At 33.9% G+C, this 22673-nt stretch overlaps 1 protein-coding gene across 6 annotated transcripts in view; it reads right to left on the bottom strand.

Annotated features, from left to right (window-relative positions):
* LOC128167607 (neuronal acetylcholine receptor subunit alpha-10-like) overlaps nt 1-22673 on the bottom strand; it is a 31716-nt gene that overhangs the window by 6502 nt on the left and 2541 nt on the right. For 3 of the 6 annotated variants that reach the window (XM_052833414.1, XM_052833409.1, XM_052833410.1), the window contains exons 2-4: nt 15573-15683; nt 6563-6774; nt 3663-3772 (exon numbers count right to left, since the gene is read on the bottom strand). In XM_052833414.1, coding sequence (XP_052689374.1) covers nt 3663-3772; nt 6563-6774; nt 15573-15651 — 401 coding nt within the window. In that variant the 5' untranslated portion in view covers nt 15652-15683. Of the gene's footprint in view, nt 1-3662; nt 3773-6562; nt 6775-15572; nt 16081-18829; nt 19236-20808; nt 21073-22673 lie in introns of those variants that run through there. The other 3 variants (XM_052833411.1, XM_052833412.1, XM_052833413.1) reach the window with 3 other exon arrangements.

The raw sequence follows: 22673 nt of genomic DNA on the forward strand, positions 1-22673 counted from the left end.
GGTCATGTACTTTACACCATTTGATGCATCATATATAATTACATTTGAAGATATTTTGCATTTTCCTGCTTCATGGGGTCAAAACAATCCCATAGGATCATGGCCTACATTGTATTTTTGATGCATTATTATAGCATTAAATGATTTATTTTTGACGTCGTCGTGTCAATAACTGCCGTTAGGTGAGCAGACAAATTGAATAACGCGCGATAGCGCGTTATGATAATTTGTCTGCTCACCTGACGGCAGTTATTGACACGACGACGTCAAAAATAAATCATTTAATGCTTATAATTACATTCCCTTACTGAAGAAATCAATTGTTTACTTAAATAAATCGATATAAAGTGCAGATCACGGAGGGAGTGAATAAGTAACAGCAAGAACAGCTGTTTTGTAAAACCGGTTTAAACTGGTTTTCACATAGACTGTTGAGATGAGATCGACGAGCATGAAAATATAATCCATGATAAATAACTCTTGAAATGTTGCTTTTAACAATAAAGTCAACTTTTTTGTTGAACGATTATAAAACATGGTGTTTTGACAACATTCATGAAATGCATTTTTTATCCGATAACATTAAAATCACTGTTTGAGAACTACTTATGTAGATTACTCGTAAATTCATACGCAGTGAATAGGTGTTGCATTTAGAGGCATTTAAACATCACGGAATGTAATGGAAAAACACAGTAGAATGTAAATATAATACATTAAGAAAGAAAGACTACTTCCTATTATATCTCATATAAAAATGATAGGTCTCTACACTTACTTACATTTAATACACAAATTTAATACAAAATTATCACAGGGTCAATATGAGGTCAACTCAATGAAACTGTACAAATGCGATAAGATAGGTAACGATAAGCTTATTTAAATAATAAAAGATGATGTGCAGTATGCTGGCAAAGGGAGATCACTTATTTAAAAAGTGAAAGTAATACTTGTGTACATACCGGTGTCTCATAATATTGTGCTACTATACATGTATTATGCTTACCTATATATAATTGGTCACCATGATAATGATAATCCAGTTAGAGCACAATATGAACCCCTTTAGCTGATCATCACAATAGAAACGTTAATGCATGTTCACTAATCCTTTTCTGCATATGGAAAACACATGCCGGTATGTACACCACGTGAAACGCATTTAACCAAAGAGCTGGGTAAAACTAGTACCCGATAATGCGACCTGCTGACCTGTGTTGTGTACGTAACTTCAGAAAATTATCAGTTATTTGTAACATGCATGTATTTTATGACCTATTCTTCAAAACCCCTTGCATTATTTGATTAAGTTAATAACTATGTAAAGCACATATTTCAGCTTTGATGTGGTAAAGGACACCTGTATATTATGATGTATACTCCCTACTGAAATAAACAATAAAGTATAAGAATAATATTTTCCCCCAAAATAGTGTTACCTAACAGTGAAGCGCAATGGGTTAGAACGTTTACATAAATGTACATGTCTCTGAGGGCATTGGGATCCGAGGTGTATTTTTGGTAATACTACATTATATATTGTTATAAATGAATTTTCACGGGGGGAGGGGGGGGGGGGGGTCTGGACCCTTCACTTTCACCCCTTCTCTAAATCTGTGCGAACCATAATGTACATGTAGGCACACAGAAGCCAATCTAAAGCAGGCAACCGCAGAGGTGAGGTGGCATAATTTTGATTTTGTTTGTAATAATCATATAGGCAATCGTACTTTCTATGACATGAAATGTTAAGATTATTGATTAACTTAAAATTCACATGCAAACAGTTTAACCCCAAATTGTACATAAAGTGCCGCTCATGTGTATTTTCATATGGTAAGGGATCTCATCCTTTCCGAAAATTTTAATTTTTAAATATATTACTGGAACTTGCATGTGGCCTTCATTTTTACATAAACTGGTACAAAACAGTGTTATTTAGGGGCAAACACTTTGTGCGGGTATTACTGTCTAATGACAGCATCTAGTTTTATTATACTTTCATGTTAAATACTGAAATCTGATTGGTTAGACGCAGTTGGTAATTCGTTCTATTATCCTCAGCGTTAGCAACACACTTGGTAACACAACGAATTGTTACATGCGCGTAAATTATGCGTTTACGGCTCGCCGTATAATTCACTTCATTTCTATATAAAAGCAGTAATATTTTCTTTAAAAATAAGACATTCAGTATAATAAAATAAATAGTGCCTGTTTGGGAGGGTAACTGTTGAAATTGACACCCCGAGAAACCATTGTCAACCGACGCGAAGGGTAACTGTTGAAATTGACAACCCGAGAAAACCATTGTCAACCGACGCGAAGCTTCGCGTCGGTTGACAATGGTTTTCTCGGGGTGTCAATTTCAACAATTACCCTCCCAAACAGGCACTATTTATACATTATATTTGGGTTTGTCCTATTGACGTTATTTACGAAATGAATGGAGAGCTAAAACAAGCTATTTACAGCATGATACCGCCTGCTTACGCTCATGTATGTTCCCGATTCAATCTCTTATGCAGTAACGTGCGTCATTTAAGTTAATTTGATATTCGAACAAAATGTACAAAATACGCATAAACATTCGAAGTCAGGTACAAAATCATTTCTTCACAAACCTTGGATTTAAAACCAGTCTTTACGATGATTGAATACTCATGATGAATGAAGATATAATAAAAGTCGTGCAGGATATACTAGCGAAATGTCTATAAAAGTTTTCTAAAATCTGCTTATTTTTGGACCAATATAATTATCATTGTATTTAAATCTTAGGGGAATGGCTTAAAATAACAATGTTATTGATAAACATTTGGCCTATTTTGGACTTTTTCTTGCAACTATCTAATTCAGACGGAGCTGGGTGTCTTCCGATTTGATCTAAAACGAACAGTAATGAGCAATATTTGCAGAAAATCACTTTATTGTCGAAGTTTAATCGCAGCATCCAAGTCTGAGCTTGGCGTCATTTTGGGTGATCACGTCTTTGCCCTAATGGTTGAACAGCGCTGTTTCACGGCCTTGTAGTCTGCCCAGTCGAACACTCGGGGATATTAGATGCATATAAGAACATTTGCAGTTTTATTGATGAAAGCTAATTCTTTTATTGCATGGCTTTGAAAACGTTCCCGCCAGAGCGCGTTTTATGATTCCCTGTGGAATTAGAGTATCAACTTCGGAATAGGCCAAGCTACACTTTCACCTCTTGTTTGTAAGAGTAGAAAATGAATCATTCATACGTGTTAAGTGTCTTACAGCCATTTAAAAATTTTTTACGGCCTCCATTCATTAATCCATGTTGCACTTTTAGCTCAACCAGTACAAATATGTATACACACTGTCTAATACATGAATTAATCATTTTGTACATATGGTCTTGAAATAAAATATAACGGTTGTTAAGAAAAGTAATCAAACCTTCCAAGAAAAATCACTGTTTATGGTACGTAATAACGTATTTGGTCTTTCTTCAGTATCGAATATTATAATATGATATTAGACTACCGAAATACCAAATAAGGAACAAAGAAATCTACATTAAATTACAAGTCCTTCATGATGATTCAGATTTCCCCCATCCCCTAAAGTAGTCCAGAGTATAATGATACTGAAGAAGTTAGAGAAAACTGCTGAGTATGGCCTGATGAACTTACAAATTGTATAATCGTAGATCTGGAGTCCATATTTCTGTTGCAGGAATGTTGATTTTCTTCACTCCGTGAAACTCTGTGACATTCCATCTTAGATGAACATCTTTCCATTGCTAGAAAAATGAATAAATCATAGAATGAATAATCAATCGAATATGATAGATGGATTACTTTAACAATAAATGTAAATACCACGTTTGTAACAAATAATGTTGACTTTGTTTGAATTACTAAACTTGTTGACGTTCAAAACCAGATGAAGGCAAAGTTACCGAGCCATGTCCTAATCGTCTTTTTAAGTATTTAATACCCCCCCCCCTTTCCGAAAGAAAATAATGAAGATACAAAAAAGGGGAATCCTTTGAATTATTAAATGCGTAATGCTTTAATTGTCCAAAAACGTATTTTCCATGGTATACATTTAGTTTACTAAAATGAGTATTTGTGCAAAGCATCAATCTTCGTCATTGATTCAAAATTCAGACGCACTACATTTACACCTTTTAACAGTTGCAGATAACATCACCTGTGCGTTCTTCATCACTGCAACTTATCTTGAAGCATTACATATTTCAACACACCCTTACCAAGAGTTTCATCTCAAAGTACATTTGTAATATAACAAGGGGGGGGGAGGGGGCACTGGTCTGAAAACAAAAGATTTAACACCGAATTGAACTCATTACACAGAAGACTGGCATCGTTAGGGTCAACTTTCAAGCACACGGTCCCAAGAAACTTCGGAAAAAGTTCAAGTTTCACCGAGGCTGGCGGATCAGATACCGCCTTGTGTACAGAGTTAATAAGTGTTTCTGACATATAGACACTTTATTAACAACTGGATGGGGATAAGTTATCGTTTATGACAAGAAGCATTCAGAGAAATGTAAATTGAAGGTAATCGAAAAGTGACGGCGTACCGTTGGGGTGAGAAAGAGGTGAGATAAATACCAGGGTTGGTCGATTACTCTTATAAATAACGAAGCGCTACAGACTCCCCTTCCTCGAAATCCCAGATCTTTATCGAAGAAAGTGGAACAAACTCCATGCATAATTAAAATAAAGCATGTATATCTAGACTTCAATGCGAACTTGAAATTTAATCAACAATTAAACAAAACGGGCCATAGTATTCGCTAATCAAAATGGTGACACTAAATAAACGTAAATTGTATGATTTAAACTCATTTTGTTTCTATCATATATTAATTATTTTTACTCATCGTTTCTCCTTTCTTTATTTATCTACATGAACATGTAGATCGACATATCTAAATCAATATCGCCCAAAACTCGAAACTTTGAAGTTCATTCATTCTTAAGTCGGTAACTTTATTTACCAAGCAATTTTAAGTTCTTTTCAAATCTTTTGAAACAATATACATCAATTTACTCATTCGTTGTAAAAATGTAAATAAATGAATAAAAATCATTGACTCAATTTCCATTTTACTGTTCCCTATGCCTAGTACACTGTGTCTTGTTACATAACATGGAAGGAACCCCAAGCTCACTGCGTGGGACTGTTTAATTTCTCCGCTGGATTAGCAGCAAGAATATCGATCCACTAATGTCACAAGTTAGAAGGGAGGCCTCCGAAACCCCATCGCTTTTACTGTTGTCCCTGAGGCATAACATACTCTCACTTTTTCTCTCTCTCTGAGATCACTTTGAGATAAAACAAGTCTCATCTTTTCGGCATTATCGCGTTTATGTTGATACCTATTCGAAGCGTAAAAGTGTCATGTGCTATCCCAACAATTGTCGTAATTGGTTTAGCAAATATCGTGGCGCAGCCTCCGGAGATGAAATGCAATATAGCATTGGCCAAAGGGAATATTCCGAGGGATCTGAGTTTTTGTTTATGTTTGTAATTAATCCTGTTTGTTAAGTTTAATAAACAACACGGCTGAATAACTAGGAATTGTCAATGTCATCAGCCTAACATCAAGCGAGTTTAACTATAATCTTGAGAAACAGCAGCTGATCAAATGTAATGTCTGTTTCTACAGTAAATCCAGATTTAAGACGATTAAATTGTGTTGTGTTGATTAATTTATTTTAACTGAGACAGTTTTATAAACCAAACAAAAACACCGATCCAAGTGTTTGCCGTGCTCGAAAACATTCATGGTTTTCCGTGAACTCCTTAACAAGATCCCTCGAGATACAGTGGGAAAACGATTGTCCTCATATAACTTGTATTACGTATATGTTTATACACTGCGACCAAAAAAACCCTCTTTAACGACACAAATGAAAAGGGAAGAGAAAAAAAGCACTTCGAAAACTAAGCGTTTCCCATAAAAATATAATAGATTAGACTTGTCAGACCCAAGTTGCATCAGGATAAAAGACATGTCAATAGGAGCTGGGAAGACAGAAGATTTAAGGAACTTGGGGTGTAATAACAAAGCAAGGCAAAGTGCTGCCCCGATAAAAAGTATATCCAAAGACTAATTAAAGATTCTATTAGCGAAAGCTCTAAGCATGGATTGGTGAAGTTTAACACAGCACTGTCTACGAGCGTGAATTTGAGGAAACCGTGCGATAAAGTCACAGAGCTTCCTTGTTCACAACTTTAATTTAAATTTCAATTACGTGTACTTGTTTTTTAAATTCAGTATGATTTTTAAAATGAATTCTTTCATCTAAAAATAGATAGAAATTTCCCATTTTCATGTTGTGAAATGATATCAAGATAATTTGTCTACATATTTACTTTTACTGAAATCATGTAAAATGCATGTACTTTTCAAACTTATAACTTAATATTTTTTTTACTAATACATATACATATGTACAACTCGTATCTCAATCGTTGTAAAAAGATAAAGTTTTAAAGTTTTGGTGTGTTTAAGAAGAGAGTATGTTTATTTCAATTTTTTTTTATGAATACTTACATAATTCGTCCAAACGTTAAGAGTAAGAATTTGCTTCCTCTCATCCAAATTCATAATCTGGACTAACTGTAGGCCGAAGGTCACGTTAATGATGTCAGAGTAGTTCTGTACTGGCCGTCCGAATTTCCCCCTTTCCTCATACTTCCGGAGCAGGTGCTTTATCACCCGATCCTCGTAGGAAAACTCGGTGCTGCTGCTTGAATACCCAGTTCCTAAGATTAAAAAAAATATACATGTATACATATTATATTTAATGCGATTTGTATCTGAGAAAATTATAATATCGTTTCTATTCTCGCAGCCGAGAGACTATTTAAATAATATTTTACTACTAAAATTACAAAAGTAAAAAAGAAAGTTATAAAACCCTGAAAACACTGATTAATTATATAATTTTTCTGTTTTTCCTTCCCGATTGTTCAAAAGTAAAGGACCATTGCATTGCCTGTATCTACTTAGATATTAGGAACCTAAACATCGATATCATATTTAACTTCCAATGTCATTTTGGCTAGTTCGAACTTAGATACAAGGCATAATATACTTGAATACGCTTAACCAACTGCATGCTGAATGGGGCTGGCAATGTAAATTAGGGACATGGCATGGACGACTGGAAGTATACGGTAACCCTTTTAATTTTGGCTTTGTATTCTATTTGGCGTTTTTGGCGGATTGCGGCTTCCCCTAAATCAAGTACATTGTACATTACTAAATCAGTAAATGTAATGCATACATGTATATTACAAATTGTGTTCGAGTTAATGATAATAAGAAATAAACGAGCAAGTCAAATTAACTCAATTCATTGACGTTTTTTTAGTAAACTATACTGGTAATTAGATAACTAGCACTGTTCGTGTAAGAGAAAGTTATACACGGGCATAACAAAGCGCAACGACAAGCGGTTTAAAGTCGTGGGGAATGAAAACGAATTCATTTATAAGCGTGATGCTGTTATAGAACCATTTTAACAAGACCTTGGACTTTGGGTAGTTGAGTCAAACGGTGATGTGACGTAGGCCTGTCTATTTCATTGTAGGCCACTCAGCCATGGCTCTTTGAAATCAACAAGATTTGTCTGGATTTTGAGCGAAGACTACGCAATCGGTGTATATTTCGCTTGAAACCCGTGTCATTTTAACTTGTTTTGACGCAAGAAATAGATCGTTACATCCTAATGAAAGTCCAAGGTCTTGTTAAAATATTTCTAAATCGTATTCGCTGTTACAGAATTTGATTGTGTTTATTGCAAAAACATTCATGAAATATTCTATGGCAAGAATATTCCCACTTAGTCGATCGACCTTTAATTTTCTTTTTAATTCAAGATGTTCTTAGTTGATGAGTCGAAAATTGCTCTTTTTTTCATTAATTTAGTTCACATGTGTCGAATTCAATCGAGCGAATTTCAAAATGTACTTTTATGAATCAGATTTTTAATGTACAATATATATTTCATTTTTTTTAAAGTTTGGACTTTTTTCTCTTCCTAAACTGGTAAGTAAAAACTATTAATTGAAAGAAAATGGTCTGGAAAAAAAAATACTAGCAAAATAAAGTCAGAAAATTTATCTTTTAAGGCGCAATTGGAAGAGAGTTAAGAGGTCAATGTTAACGCAATTCCAAAGTGAAAGTTGATTTTAAAGGGTAGGAGTAATTGTAGGGGCCATGTCTCAGTCCCCTCTTGATTGATTTCCAGTAGTTTGCATATGTTGTTGGACTAGTTTCGTTCTATACGACTTCCATGTTTGAATTGATTTAAGATGGTTGACTTTTTTAATAAGATTTTTTGTTGCATAAAGAAATGAGAGAAATTATTATAAAAGAACGATAACCCGGCAAGTTAAAATTACGGAACAAAAAAGGTGGAACGAAAATGTATGAAAAAAACCCCACACATCCGTCAGCATGATTATTTCTCTTTTGTCACAGAATCGATGTAAAAAGCTCGGTTAATTCAATTTACTTGATGTTTCTAAGGATGTGATTTGGTACCCTTTTATCAAGTGTTGTAGAGTGCGCTACATTAGCAAATTGCAAAAGAAAAAAACATCGTCTGGAGAGATTTGTCTTTGGAAAAAAAATTAAGGAATTTTATCGGATGATTTTTTTTCTTTTCTGTTTTTTGGTGACTGAATCAAAATAATGATACAGCTGATTGATTTTGAGGGATAGGTATTTTTTGTTGTTGGGCAGATGCTGCCTACCTTAATATTATCGTTGTCTGGCACATGATAGTGTAACAGATTATGTGAGATTGTGCGAAATATCCCAAACATCACTGAAAATTGGAACTGATGTATATTTTCACGATCATGGATGATTGGTAGAATGTGGTGCTACTAGCTTCTAATCATGGTTAAAGTTGGTCGGGACAGACCGTGGTATCTCCGCGAGTCTATACATCATTCGCACCAAATTTCCAATACTTGATGGGGGCATTGGCAGTCTCTATGGCAAAGAGTCTCTCGTTCACGATTCGATGTGAATTTTGATGGATCGCAAACGTGTGGTATTTATGTTTGCTGCCTCCACTAGCATTATGTATTTTTAACAAGATCAAAATCGGATATGTCTTAGCCAATTGTTAGTTCAATCAAAAAAAAATTGTTCAGTGCGGCTTGATGCAAATTTACAGAGAAAAAAAGGATTCATCTGATAATAAAATTTTCTCCAAATAATATTACCCTGAAATTTGCCACAAGAAGTCTCACTAAAGTACTGTCAGGAAGCGAACTCCCTTTCACTAATGCGCTCCGAATTCCGTTGCAAGAAGCTCGTCGCCCTGCGTCATGCCTTATATACTTTAGAGAACGATGTTATCAATTTTTTTTCTGATCGGTATGTCCATAATCAAACAAAATCAAACACAGCTAGTGCACAAGAAATTATACAGACATACATAAAATTGACACAAAGTCAGGAAACTTCGCAAACACTGTTATTAATCTCAATTTCCACGAGAACAAAATTTTCTAATCAATTATGCATATGGTATAACGTAAAAGCAATTTTCACAGGAAATGTAAAGTGAGCAATAGTGGAGTTTTTTTTCTCAACCTCACGTCTATTTCCGTCCCTCCATTTAAAAAGCGTATCCACAGCCATTAAAATATACTTGAATACTCTCGTCTGCACATTTTATGGAAGAAACTCGAGGGTCCGATTTTTATCGCCGGAGTAATTATCTTGCCTCATTATTAAAATCCAATTTGTATCTTTTTTTATTGTCTTGCACTTCACACCTAAACGAGTCGCCGTTCTCGAAATAAAAAAAAATCCTGATGGTGTGTAAAAGGTAAGGTTGTGGGAGGTTAATTATAGAAAAGTTACCGAAAAAGGAAAAGAAATGATTTGTCTAATTATTGTTCATGCTTGACTTGTTTAATTGTACGTAAAGTTTTGAAAATCTCTTTATTGTACAAATATACATCTATAATTCGGCAAAAGTTTAGAACAGCCGTTTTTAAACAAATCAATATTTGCAAAGCAGATACATGTATATGCTATTTACACATAGGAACACTCCCGTAGGTGTACAGATACTATGCAAAATCAGTAGACTCATCCAATCTTTTTATTGTATATGTATTAACTAGAGTTATTGCATTAAGATCCAAGAGTAGAACATGAATATCTATAATAAAAAGAGAGTTAGAATTCAATAAAAGTAAACAGCGAAAATCCTCTCTCTCTCTCTCTCTCTCTCTCTCTCTCTCTCTCTCTCTCTCTCTCTCTCTCTCTCTCTCTCATATCATTCTATTCTGAAAAGTATGTGACTAAAGATCGTTCTCGTAACCCAATAAAGCAGAAAATCTATTCAATTATAGCATGTTGAAGACACAACCAGTGTTCTATCGAACTGAATGACCAAAATGTAGCAACGCTGGTCAAACCCATTGGTTAAAGTCAATATTGACAGTTTCTCCCACTGGTTCAACATGCGGTATTTGTTTACACGTTCGATTTGCGTTCATGTGATTTTATTTAATCTTCAAAAGATTTTTTTTATTCATTAACTTTGGTACATGCATGGACATCACCATATTGAGCTACAAGCAAAAGCAAAACGCGGCATTTTAACTTGATTGAGTGGCCATATTTGGTACAAGAAATCAATTCTTGAATCGTCTGGCAAATGCACATATGATAACATACAACAAAAATATGAAATCGAGTTTGGGTGTGCTAGGAAAAACAAAAACGTGTGATACCATTAATTCGAGTAATGATAGCATGTTTACTGCACATTTTCCTGGTTATCTGACTTTAGAAAGGAAACCATCTGGGTTTGTTTATGTATGATTATATTACATTATCTTTGAAATGCATGTTCCACATTTTTATTGCATAGTATCATTCAATTTTGTGCAAATGAATGTTTCTATGATGAAAACCAATTTATTAGGTTTTTGTTTGTATTAATTCGACAGGGGTCTTTAGATCCTTTTCTACTTTCTAACCTAGAGACTACAGAATTGTTTGGAATATAGAATCGGTCAGGTTTCCTTCGATATATGTAAAGAACAAAAGCATTTGATATCATCAATGAATTTTCTTTCTCCCAAAGCTCATGCAATCAAATGTTAAAGATTACCCTTTGCGTTTTAAAACCAGAAAACTGTTCCATTAATCTTAAAATTAAAACAAACCGAAATTCAAAATAATGATGTCCCTTTTTTATATTTTGGCTTCCTTTCTATTGGTTTTTTTTTTTTTTGCGACCGTAATAGCAGTTTTGATATTTATTCATTTTTTTTTCGTTTAAAACACATAGTTTTGGTTCTAAAATTAAATAAAACCCAATTATATTGACTCACGCACTCTTGTTTGTATGGGGTCGATATGACGTCTGACATGAGATATTGGAATAAATGGTTTACAAGAGCGCTTTTATCTTTTTTTTTTCTCCCTCTCTCTTCAGCCGAGCTTCTTAACGCAAAACACTTACATGATGAAACTGCATGAGCTTAACAAAGAGTGGGCCCTTAAGATCCAGTAAATCTGCCGTAAAATGCAATAAAAACTGGATTGTATGATATTCCTACCACTTAATACAAATGATTTGATATGTAAAGTCACTTTTGTACACTTAATTAGGTTAAAAATGCGTCTTATAATTACAAACGATATCTACATTGCACATGAACTTATTTAACTTCAGATAAGACTTCAGATAAGACGGGTGTTTTTATTTTGGATTTTATGTTTAGAATCCTTAGTGATTCATTCATTAATAAAGGGACAAGTATTTTTAACACATCTTTATATAGAATATGAAAAAATTAACTTATTTCTAAATCTACTGTGATACATTGTATATAAACCTTATGTGTATTGACTTACGAAGTGGTTGATCATGTACAATAAAAAATGGCCAATTAATCACATTGGAGCATGTTAATACACTGTAAGAAATATTTACTTTATCAACAAACGCCCATAATATACACAAAATTATTCATCAAACTCTTGTTTTTTCGATAATACTATTTTACATTATTATTTTCATGTCCCCGAGAATGGAAATTAGAACATTTTTTTGTTCTGTTTGTTTGTCTGTCTGTTTTGACGCCCTGATGGATTGTAATCTAACAAATGTTATACATGTATCTCTTTGAACTTCATCTTTGATGTTCTAAAAGGCTAAGGTCAGAAGTCAAAGCCAGGTAATTATAAAGTTTATTGATAAATTCCGAAAATAATTTTTCCTTTAACTTCAGTGTTTTGTTATTTTTTCCTAGGGATTTTAGATATCACAAATTATTAGGCTCGTCTTATTTCCCACCTAAGTTTCCAACTTTCTGTTGTGTTTCCTACGAAGAAAAGCATGTCTTGATCTTTCCTAAGAAATTCGCTTATTAGTTTCGATTTTGCAAGTTTGCAAACTTGCTTTTTTATTTTTTTAACTCTCTACGGGATTTATGTATTCTAAATACTTTATAATTTGAACAATTGATAAACTGCTTGTGTTACTACTATTGAAAACAGTTCTTGATGGCATTTCGCAAAAAACAGGGGTGGGCATGAACTTAACATGCAATTTCTTTATAGTAGCTACTTATTTACAGAATTAAAAGTTCAATTTAGGGAAAAATAAATAAATATTAAGCTGTTTATCTCAAAAACAAATTTTTCTGATTGATTTCTTTTCACTTTGCCAATGAAAATAAAAAACGTGATACTGGATGGTGCTATTTAATTAAACAAAGGTCTGTTGGAGGCATAAAAAACCAAAATAAAAGAACCTGCGTCACACCTCAAAAACTGAAAAAGTTCTTGGGCGATCACTGATCATACAGGCTTTTGCAACAGTGGGGCCCCCGACTAAAGTCAGTAATAATTTATCTAGCAGACTTGCTGAAACCCGGCCTTTGATTGAATACATTCATGCAATCTCGCCATTGATCTCTGCGAGTTCTTTAATAAGTTTGACTGTAATTGGTAAAGACCAACCAAAATCGCCTCAATAAGTGAGTCTCGATACAATGTCTTACGGACGCTCCTGCGGAGGCAGGCATCGATATTAAAGACCATCAAAGAAAAACCATTTGTGTTGAATTGCACAACCTGACGTTTCAAAATAGACCTGACAGTTTGAAGTCACGTAATTAAATGCTCGTCACTTTCTTCCAGTAATATTGCTCGTTAATTTCCGCGAATGATGTTCGTTTTCCAGAGAGCTAAGCTCTCTATTAACGTTTAAGAGTTACCACTTTGCTTTGGAGAAGTTATATGTGGAGCCATTGCATTTACAAAGGGTCATTACTTTGCTTTTGCTGCTTATCTTTTGGGGTAAAATTACAAGAAGCTATAAATTACATATATCAGTTTTTATTACAATTATTGTTTACAAAAAAAATAATGCTTTTGTATCTTTTAACTGTTACGTTAGGTATTGATTTGATAGCTCTGGGTCTTCATCAAACGAGGTTATGACAGTGTTTATAGTAAATACATTTCAGGTATTCGAAGTCGGTTTTCTGTTCATAATTCATAATTTCAATGAAAATTCATTTTTACAATATACAATAGTGCTTCAAGGATGACAATTCTCCAAAAGAAATATTAACACTATTTGATTTGCACACAACTTCGGCAATGCCTTGCAAGGCAAAATGTTAAAGAAACTGGGTTTTTTCTCTACACAGTTCTGAACAGAATAACCTTACACTGCAGCTGATCTCATGGGTGGTAATCAGTTCAATAATACGGTCAATGAACCTGAAATATGTTTTAAGTATACATGTATAGGGTATTCCTTCGTAATTTCGCATGAGGTTCACTTGTTATTTAAGGGAAAACAAATTGCACTTCTAAAGAAGGATTTGTGGTTTTGATGGGGAAAAAGTGAAATCAAGTAAAACTTTTAATTAGGTTTCCAAGGAATGTAGATCGTGTTTAGGACAACAAGTCGCACTGAGTCTCCATTCAGAAAAATCAACAAGCCTTATTCAGTTTTTAACATTTCACAAAATACTGCATACATGCAGGGTTACTTTCGTCACATCTTATTTTTGCCCTTCTACGCTTGCAAACGGTTTCACTCTTGTCTTGAATTTGCCCAGACGCATTGTGTTAAAATAGAAATAATTAGAGACATTTGAATTTGCCCATTTTAAATTTGTCCGCTGCCAACATTTCCCTGTCTACAGCAGTTTTGACCAAGAACGTCAGTTGAATGCACGTGAAATGTATTTTATTCAAAATATTTGTGAAACATTCTTCAATTTAAAGATAAAAGGATGTTGTCCTCTCTAATCGCTGATTTCAACCGAAGTTTGCCATATACTATCTCCAGAAGAACTATTGATGAAGACAGTACAGAGTGGCACAGAAGAACTCCCGCGGGGTTGGTTAGGTCTTAGAAAAAAAACTATTCATTTTGCAAACACTTTGCATGTATAAAGAGCTTAAATTTTGCGGGTTCCATCGAGAAGGTCTAGACAAAACTTTCATTTCAAATGTCATTTCCATAAAAAGATTCAGAAAACAGTTCAGCATTTATTTTTAAGATTATATTAGAGTCATATATAATTTTCTAGAATGCAGTATCCCACTTGTACAATGATTGACAAAATATTTGGATTTAAAAATTCCTTTCTTTTTATTAGTGTAAATTGTGATTCAAATACCTCTTGTCATGAACATTTTACCAAATGCCACAGTTTTATCGAAGTAAAAACTGTCTCAAATATCACGAAACTTCTTAAATACACTGTATATCAAACTTTGCGATTTCATCTTTAAATCAAAATCAATAAGGGAATTGATTTCAAATTAATTACGTATTGAGAGTTAATTTACAATTTTAAAATTGGAAATTTGGGAACAGTCGATGCAACCCCCCCCCCCCCCCATAATTCCTTATTGTTGATACAGCAATACGTTTCACATTGTCATTTCATCGTGTCAGGAGGATAAATGAGGAAAGCATCAGATTTTCACTCTGTGGGGTCCAGAAACGTTCGCCACTTTGAGAACACATCGATGCTTTTTATACAAGACTGCCATGCGAAATTATTTCCACGCTATCACGTTTGCAAAATCCGCATTAGCCAAAAGAGATAATCACGGAAGAAAGATCTCTGTGAATGGACCGGTGTCTGGTCGGCGGAAAGAAAAAAAAAATTCCGGGATTTTGCAAAACAAATGATTGTGTGATGCGAAATTATAATGCGTTTATGCCTCTTCGTGAGTCGAAATCCTCGGAGCCTCCGAAATTAACCAAAACGAAGACTAATCAATTTAAAGGATAATATACACGTATTTGAAATATTTTTCGTTTCTTATTCGTAATACTCATTAGAAAAACTAAATATTTTTCACAATTAATGAGGAATATTTGTCAAGAGTTGATAATGATCAACGATATATATAGAATGCATGTTCGAAAGATTAAAATCATTAATAAAATTAATAAGAATGTATATGAACTTTTTGAAATGGTGTAAAGCAACTTTAACATTCTGAGAAAAATACAAAACTAAAAATACCAACTACTCACCTCTACATTTGAAGACGGTCATAAAAAAATTCCAGCACAGAAAGGTTTGCAAAATTTTAAGTGTCCATTTTACATCCATTCTCTGCGAAGGGTTTCACTTTCGTCAAATTTCTGCAAAAAGCCAAAAAGCGCAACGTATTTACACATTATTTTTTCAAAAGAGATCAAGTATCTATCTAGATGCTAGACGAGCTATAAATTCAATTGATGCGTGGCTCAGGCTTTGCGCTTTGAGGTAGTTAGGCCTGCCATCCTTCTATTCGATTCTGTTTTATTTAGATGCCATTGATTGTCATAACTTACCGCTTTAATACCAATGCTTGCATGATCTAAATGGCACCATTATTCCGGTTATCAAAAGCAAACAAAACTAAGGTTCCCAAAAGTGGACAGAGCAAATGACATTGTGATTCTCGGCGAGACGCTAGAGAATGCCTTTTCATCAATTTTTACATACATCTTTGGGTACATTTAATTAAATACCATTCAGTTGCAATGTACTCAAATAAAACAGAATAAGATATGACAAATGCTTTAGAAATCTTGGCTGTATGTGGTAGAAAAAAGTCATCCAAAAACATCTTATGCAACAATGCCCTGTGATTTAACAATTTATAAAGTTGCAGTCAATTTTTTTTTATTGTCCCAGGTCCGTGATGATCAAAACCTGTGCTGTATATTTTTGTCCCACCGTAAAATTGAAGTCTAGTCTAGAAACATCAACAATAATCTGATTTAGATGAGAAAAGGGGGAACTAAACTAATGAGTCCTTAGTATAATTAGCTAATAATATATTCTTTTCTCCCCAATGACGACATCCCATAGAAAATTAGCCAGAAAGAGGGACGGCGAAATAAGAGCATGGACGTCCATTTTATGTACGTAAATCACTTTAGAAGAACGTATATATATATATAAACTCGTAGATAAAGAAACCTAATGAAGCTTTCATTTCTTGAATTTTCTTGAAACAGTTATTTATAGTTTCGCACATCGACGGTTGAGTGAGTTAGCAATACCTCAACCTGTATAATTATTTTTCGCCCCGTAATCGCCTTCCAAAATCATAACCACCGTTCTTTCATTGCATGGTTATTATACGGTGCTAGTAAAACAATGCTCAAAGCCGACGGTTTTGCTGAATTCATGATTGGCTAGGAAACACAATGTTATGTTTTGGCAGAATTCTCCCCGAGGACTCGGTAACAATTTCCGACTGAATTCTGAAGGTCTGTGCACGACTTGATAATACGATCGTAAAACATCAGCACAGGGCTGATGAAAAGAGAGTGCATAATTCAAGTGAAGACTGATTTTCTTTTTTTTTTAACATTGTGGCGCCCGCCTGATCAAGGTGCCATCTACGTCTTGAAATTAAACTTTTATCATCTGATCCCTTGGTAACAAATAAATATACTTCTGTATATCAATTTTTCTCATCATAAATTGCTCAGTTCAACGTTTGTTTATTGAACAATACTTTTATTTCTTTGCATATTTTCATTAAATAAATATTTTTCAATTCTTCGGGTTTTTTTTAAATATTGAAAGGACAATAACTATGGGCGTGTGAATTTCCTCTGATGCATAGTGTACTGCACTTTGTATATAATTATTCTTTACACGGCAATTAAAGAGCAATCTTGACAAATATTTAGTTCTTTTCTATCTAAATCAAACAAACAAACAAAACCAGCATATTGAAAACATTTTGACGTTCACCTATCACATAAATACACATTCAAAAGGTGGGTGAATTAATTCTATGCTTTGTAAGCGTTGCAGGTATTTTTAAAATAAGCTGTTAACACCCTCTTCTGTACGTTAACGATTAAGTGTGAAAGCCTTATTTCATCAATGCAAACAGTACTCTAGTAGCTTTACCAAATAGATTTTAGCGACGAATGAAAAGATTTCGTTCTGATCAAGCAACACACTCTCGATTTAATCCCAACTTAGATTCAATAAGTTTCAAATAGTTCTTGACAAAGATAACCTTTTGAATTTCTATTGCTACGAACCGAAAACTGGTGAGGATTTCAAGAGCCTGTAAAAATGGATAAATCATAAAAGCCTTTTATAATTTTTGTCCCTTGTATTGTAAAACTATACAAACAGTCCTAAAGTAAATGTGATCGATTTTTGAAGTGAGAAGAATATGAGGACAACCCCCCAAAATAATCAAATAACACTTCATATTCTTAAAATCAATCGTCCCTTATTGAATAGGGAAAAAAGAGGCGAATGTTAATGGTTCAAAATTGTATATTTCAAACATTTCAAATTGTTTTTCGTTTGAAGTTACTAAGTACAAGTAAGGTAATCTAAATAAACTCGGATAAATGCTACTTGAACTCTTCGTATGGATTTTTTTCTTTAAAATTTAAAATGGTTAAACAGTGTTATATGCACACATGTGGGCGTTGAAGACGTACATATGTGATGTCATGTATAACCTGAAATAAAAGCATAAATCACCTATTGCCCTTTTTTTTAAATCCTAAATTTAATCTTTGTATTCATTTAATTGAACCAGTTTAGTTTCGCTTGATGGAAGTGTTAACGAATAGAACGAAATTAAAACGGGGCAGAAATTACCATGTATACATGTCCATGTATACAGAATTTTAATTAAACTTGATTTATAGCACATGTATAATACGATAAGTTCAAAATATAAGCTTTAACTTAAGAACCAGTGCTATATTGGAAGACATTCATATGGTTAAATATAACAATACCCGTGCACACTATTGAAAAGGAAGACACTCCTAGAATATCAGTTTAATATTTGAATAACGGCTGCATTACACGTAACATCCGGTCGACTCATTCAGGAGAACTTGTAATTTTTTCTAGAAGTGACTAGATGAAGATATTGAATAAAGGAAAATAAAGAAGAAGATTCATTTTCCATGGAGTCAATAAGGATCAGGAAGGTCTTTGTTGGTGGAATTCGAGACGACCTGGAAATCGTTATTCGGACAGAACCGGAATCTATTGGCGGTGGCGGACGTTTGAGTAATATCATACGATATCAGTGTTGAACAGATAAATTAGGAAATTTATTTTTTGCCAATATGACTAATGTTTCTTTTTAACCAATGTGACTAATGTTTTCGAAGAAGTTAGAAAGACATATAGAAATCACAGCCGGTCTGTTTTCTCCCGTAATACTCATTCTTTTCCGGCCAATTTTGATAAATAACCCACCAAAAAAAGTTGTTACAGATATTGATAAATATAAATATTGCACCTTATGACTTTTGGAAATATCAATTCCACTTTTGACTTTGGAGATATTCGAACTCCTCTGAACCTGTATAGATCATGGCGAGAGGCCATCAACACACGATAAGAGAAATGGTGCCTCTGAGCCTCTTCTGGAGAAAGCAGGCGCGTGGTCTCTCCCTCGGATGGGCTGTTTCAATCATGAATTTGATATCCAAAACATCACCATAGTGTGATCTTCCCAGTTCATACATCACTTAAAATCGATGCCGTGACGACACAAGTGGTAATAAAATACCTAAATGTGAAATCCAAATTAAATAATTCAATGAATATCTGTGACAATGATCCTCGACTGAATTGCAAGGGTCTCATATTCTGTGGCATGGAGTTCTCTAAAAATTGTGTCTAAATCACATGATCATTCCTACTGTAAACCAATGGGAGAATTTGTCCATCCATTAATCTTACATGTACTTCCTCTTTTACTCAACCAATTTATTAGTGAGAAAATAAAAACTATAATGCTTTTTAACGTTTGTAACGAAACTAATACATTACATAACTGTATTGTAGTTGAAGGTAAAAAAGTTTTTGCTAAATATGAATAACTCTAGGTACAAAAAACAAACTGTTCAACTGTATTCAACTGCATGACTTAATCAATTGAAACGACAGCTATTGTCTATAGAAATAGGCTAAACCAATTACAGAGGAATGCAGAGTTACTGCCCGTGTCTGTGCATAATTAACATTCATCTAATTTACTTCACGTACACTCAGTACAGGTTTAAAAAAAATCTTATTCAATGGTTCGATTTTCGTCGACATTAAGCCCGAGAAGAATATTCTGAATATATTTAACTCGTGTCTTGGAAGAATCTAACCACTTTTCACTCTAACGAAAGCTTGCATATCTCCCGTCTCGCACTATTTTAGAAGATGATGTTCACTCGCCGTCTCATTAACAAATTAAGGATAAAAATCTGGTCATTACGTCCAATTCCCATTTTCTTTACAGACAGCTTCAAAGTTTCGATTCCCTTTTTTCGCAGTTTACGAACGCAAAACGATTTCCTTCGTTTAAATTGGTCCTAGGGAGTTTCCAAACGGCTATTGAGAACTGTTTTACCATGTGTATATCATTTGCCTTATTGGAGAATGTAAGTGTTTGGTCTTTAGTGAATTCAGGAGAGTTTTTTTTTTATAACGTTTCGATCGCTGTTTTGTCGATTTCTCGCCGTTTAAACAATTCCTCTCACGTCTTTACAGAACTGTTTGCCAAATATCGAAGAGTGTCCAAAATTATCTCACTCTAAATTCTGTCAGATATTTTGTCCCTTTTCATCAGCTTTAATTAAGTTTCAGTCGTTGTAAAATTTTTGCTTAGTCAGAATTTTACCAAAACGTTCAACCTAGAATTTCTTTTTTTCTGTTTTCGCCAGCAATGACAAGAACCATAAGTTGGTCATGGGGGAAATTGATCGATTGTTATCTAATTTTATCATTTTAACACTGATATAATCAAGCTTCATTAACACTGGCATATTCTGTTTGAACTGCTCCTCGCAAGAGATGAAGAGACCTCCTGTAAGTGGGGGGTAACAGTGTTATACAAAAGCAGACCATTAAAGGACCGTGTCGAAGCATCGTTAATTTGTGTAATCCCAGCAAGTACATAAAAGTGCATGCAAACCTCCCACCAAAGTCGAAGATCAAACCTGACCCGTAAAAAGGATTTCTCGGAAATCCTGTAAGATCTTTTTTTGTTTACTTTCTTTTCTTTTCTTAATTCTTTTTTTTTTTTTTTTTTTGGTAAGGGTTCTCAAGTTGCAGGCGTCGAATTCAATTTCATTCGCTCTTCATTTTTTACAATTAGTTATTGATGAAATATTCAAAGGGGAGAATTAGAGACTCGTCCATACTGGATGCGCATTTCTGCTTCTTGATAACCCGTGTCGGAATACATAAATGTCAGAAACAAAAGCAAAAAATCACACTTACCAGTCTTCCTATACCGCGTCCATGTTAAAGAACAATACAATCCTTCACGGAAAAATCGAAGTGTTCCCTCTCTATCAGGACCCCATTCACACATCCCATCGTTTACAGGTTTTAAAATATATTTGCTATCTAAATAAAAAGCCAAAGATGCATCGATAGGGCCACAGACGGTCTGTTTGCTGCACGGCACTTAAGTTTCGATGAGGGTAGAGTTTAAGTCAGTCATGATATACAATAAAGATACTGAAAAATCAATTGTTTACACACCATCGATTCGTCTTCATATACCTATATAATGTTATTTAACTGTTTACTAGCAATCAGACGACTTTGTATCAACCTCCTTTTTTTTGATACAATGACGGCGCCGCTAAGTACCGACCGCATCGGGAAAAACATGCAAATGACCAAAGCCGAATTTCAGATCGTCAAAGAGAGTGATAGAGAAAAAACGGAGAGAGATGTGTTGCACATCATTCGCTGTAAAAACATGTTAATTAAATGTAGTGCTCAATTCCCTTTTCGTCCTATAACCACTACAAAGATGGATTAGACGGCAAACGCGCAAATTAGCTCTTTTAATGTACGGAGATAACACATACTATCAAAAAGCAACTTTACGTCGGATTTCCATTGTATTTTCTGTATATTCTGTAAATTACTCACAGATCAAAGCACTTACATTCAGCAGTATATACAATGCACATATACGTCATCATATGATCTCTCTCTCTCTCTCTCTCTCTCTCTCTCTCTCTCTCTCTCTCTCTCTCTCTCTCTCTCTCTCTCTCTCTCTCTCTGAAATTCAATGTTTTCCGAACTAGGGAGTTTGTTTTCAAAAGAGAAAAAAATTATTCACTCGGTTGGTTGAAATAGCATTTTGCTTCCGATTTTCAACAGATGTGGTAGTAAACTGAGAGTGAATTAATACAAAACAATATACAGATGTTCTGGCTATTACCCATATTAAACAGTTTTGTTAAACAATATTTAACAGAGGCAGTTAGGACGAAAATAACGTCCAACATCGAAAAATGCATTTCTCCTACTGTGAAAAAAATAATTACCATGTGAATTTATGGCTGTATAAAAGGCCTGTTGAAATTAGAGATCTTGTCTGTCTGTCAGTTTCAAATGTTTTCCTTACCAAATCAAAACATAAATCTTTAATTGTAAATTTATTTGCACTCTTAAAGATAACTTGGCAGCTTGACCTGAATATCTCTATTTTACCTTTGTTTTGATGGTTCATTCATATTGAATTTGTATCAAATTTTGATTTTTTTTTCTTACAGAACTAATATTCACTCATAATTGAGGGAACAATTCAGATTTTTACAACATTTTGTCAAATTATACTCCCAAATTATTTTCATGTGTTTTCAAGTTCAAAAATAATTTTAACACTGAACCCCCAACACATTGGGCTACATTTTTATTGTAATCAAAAGGTTAAGACTTTAAAATCACTTCGATAAATTTCTTTTCTTAATTCCTCTTTCTAAATCGAGAGCATAAAATTGAGCCACTGATATTAGAGTTGACGTCATCATTTCCTGATTTCCTGTGGTGATGTCATTAACTGCACCAGAGATATCTGCTATTTTATTTCAAGAAACGAATCTCCGTTATTATTTAGATGAATAACCCAAAGTGTTGCTTCAATATAAGGTGCTTAAATATAACTTCGTTTAATTGCATTGTTTCTTTACCCTCCGTTATTGAATATTGATACTTACTTATGACTGTATTATAATTCTTATAAATATTAAAATAACTAATTTTACTATTAAAAAAATGTCAATCAAAAGATTTTTTGAAGACGATAAATGTAAAATGAATATTTCACAGAAATATTCAGGAAG

This window comes from Crassostrea angulata, chromosome 10, assembly GCF_025612915.1.
Source record: "Crassostrea angulata isolate pt1a10 chromosome 10, ASM2561291v2, whole genome shotgun sequence".
Taxonomy (NCBI): domain Eukaryota; kingdom Metazoa; phylum Mollusca; class Bivalvia; order Ostreida; family Ostreidae; genus Magallana; species Magallana angulata.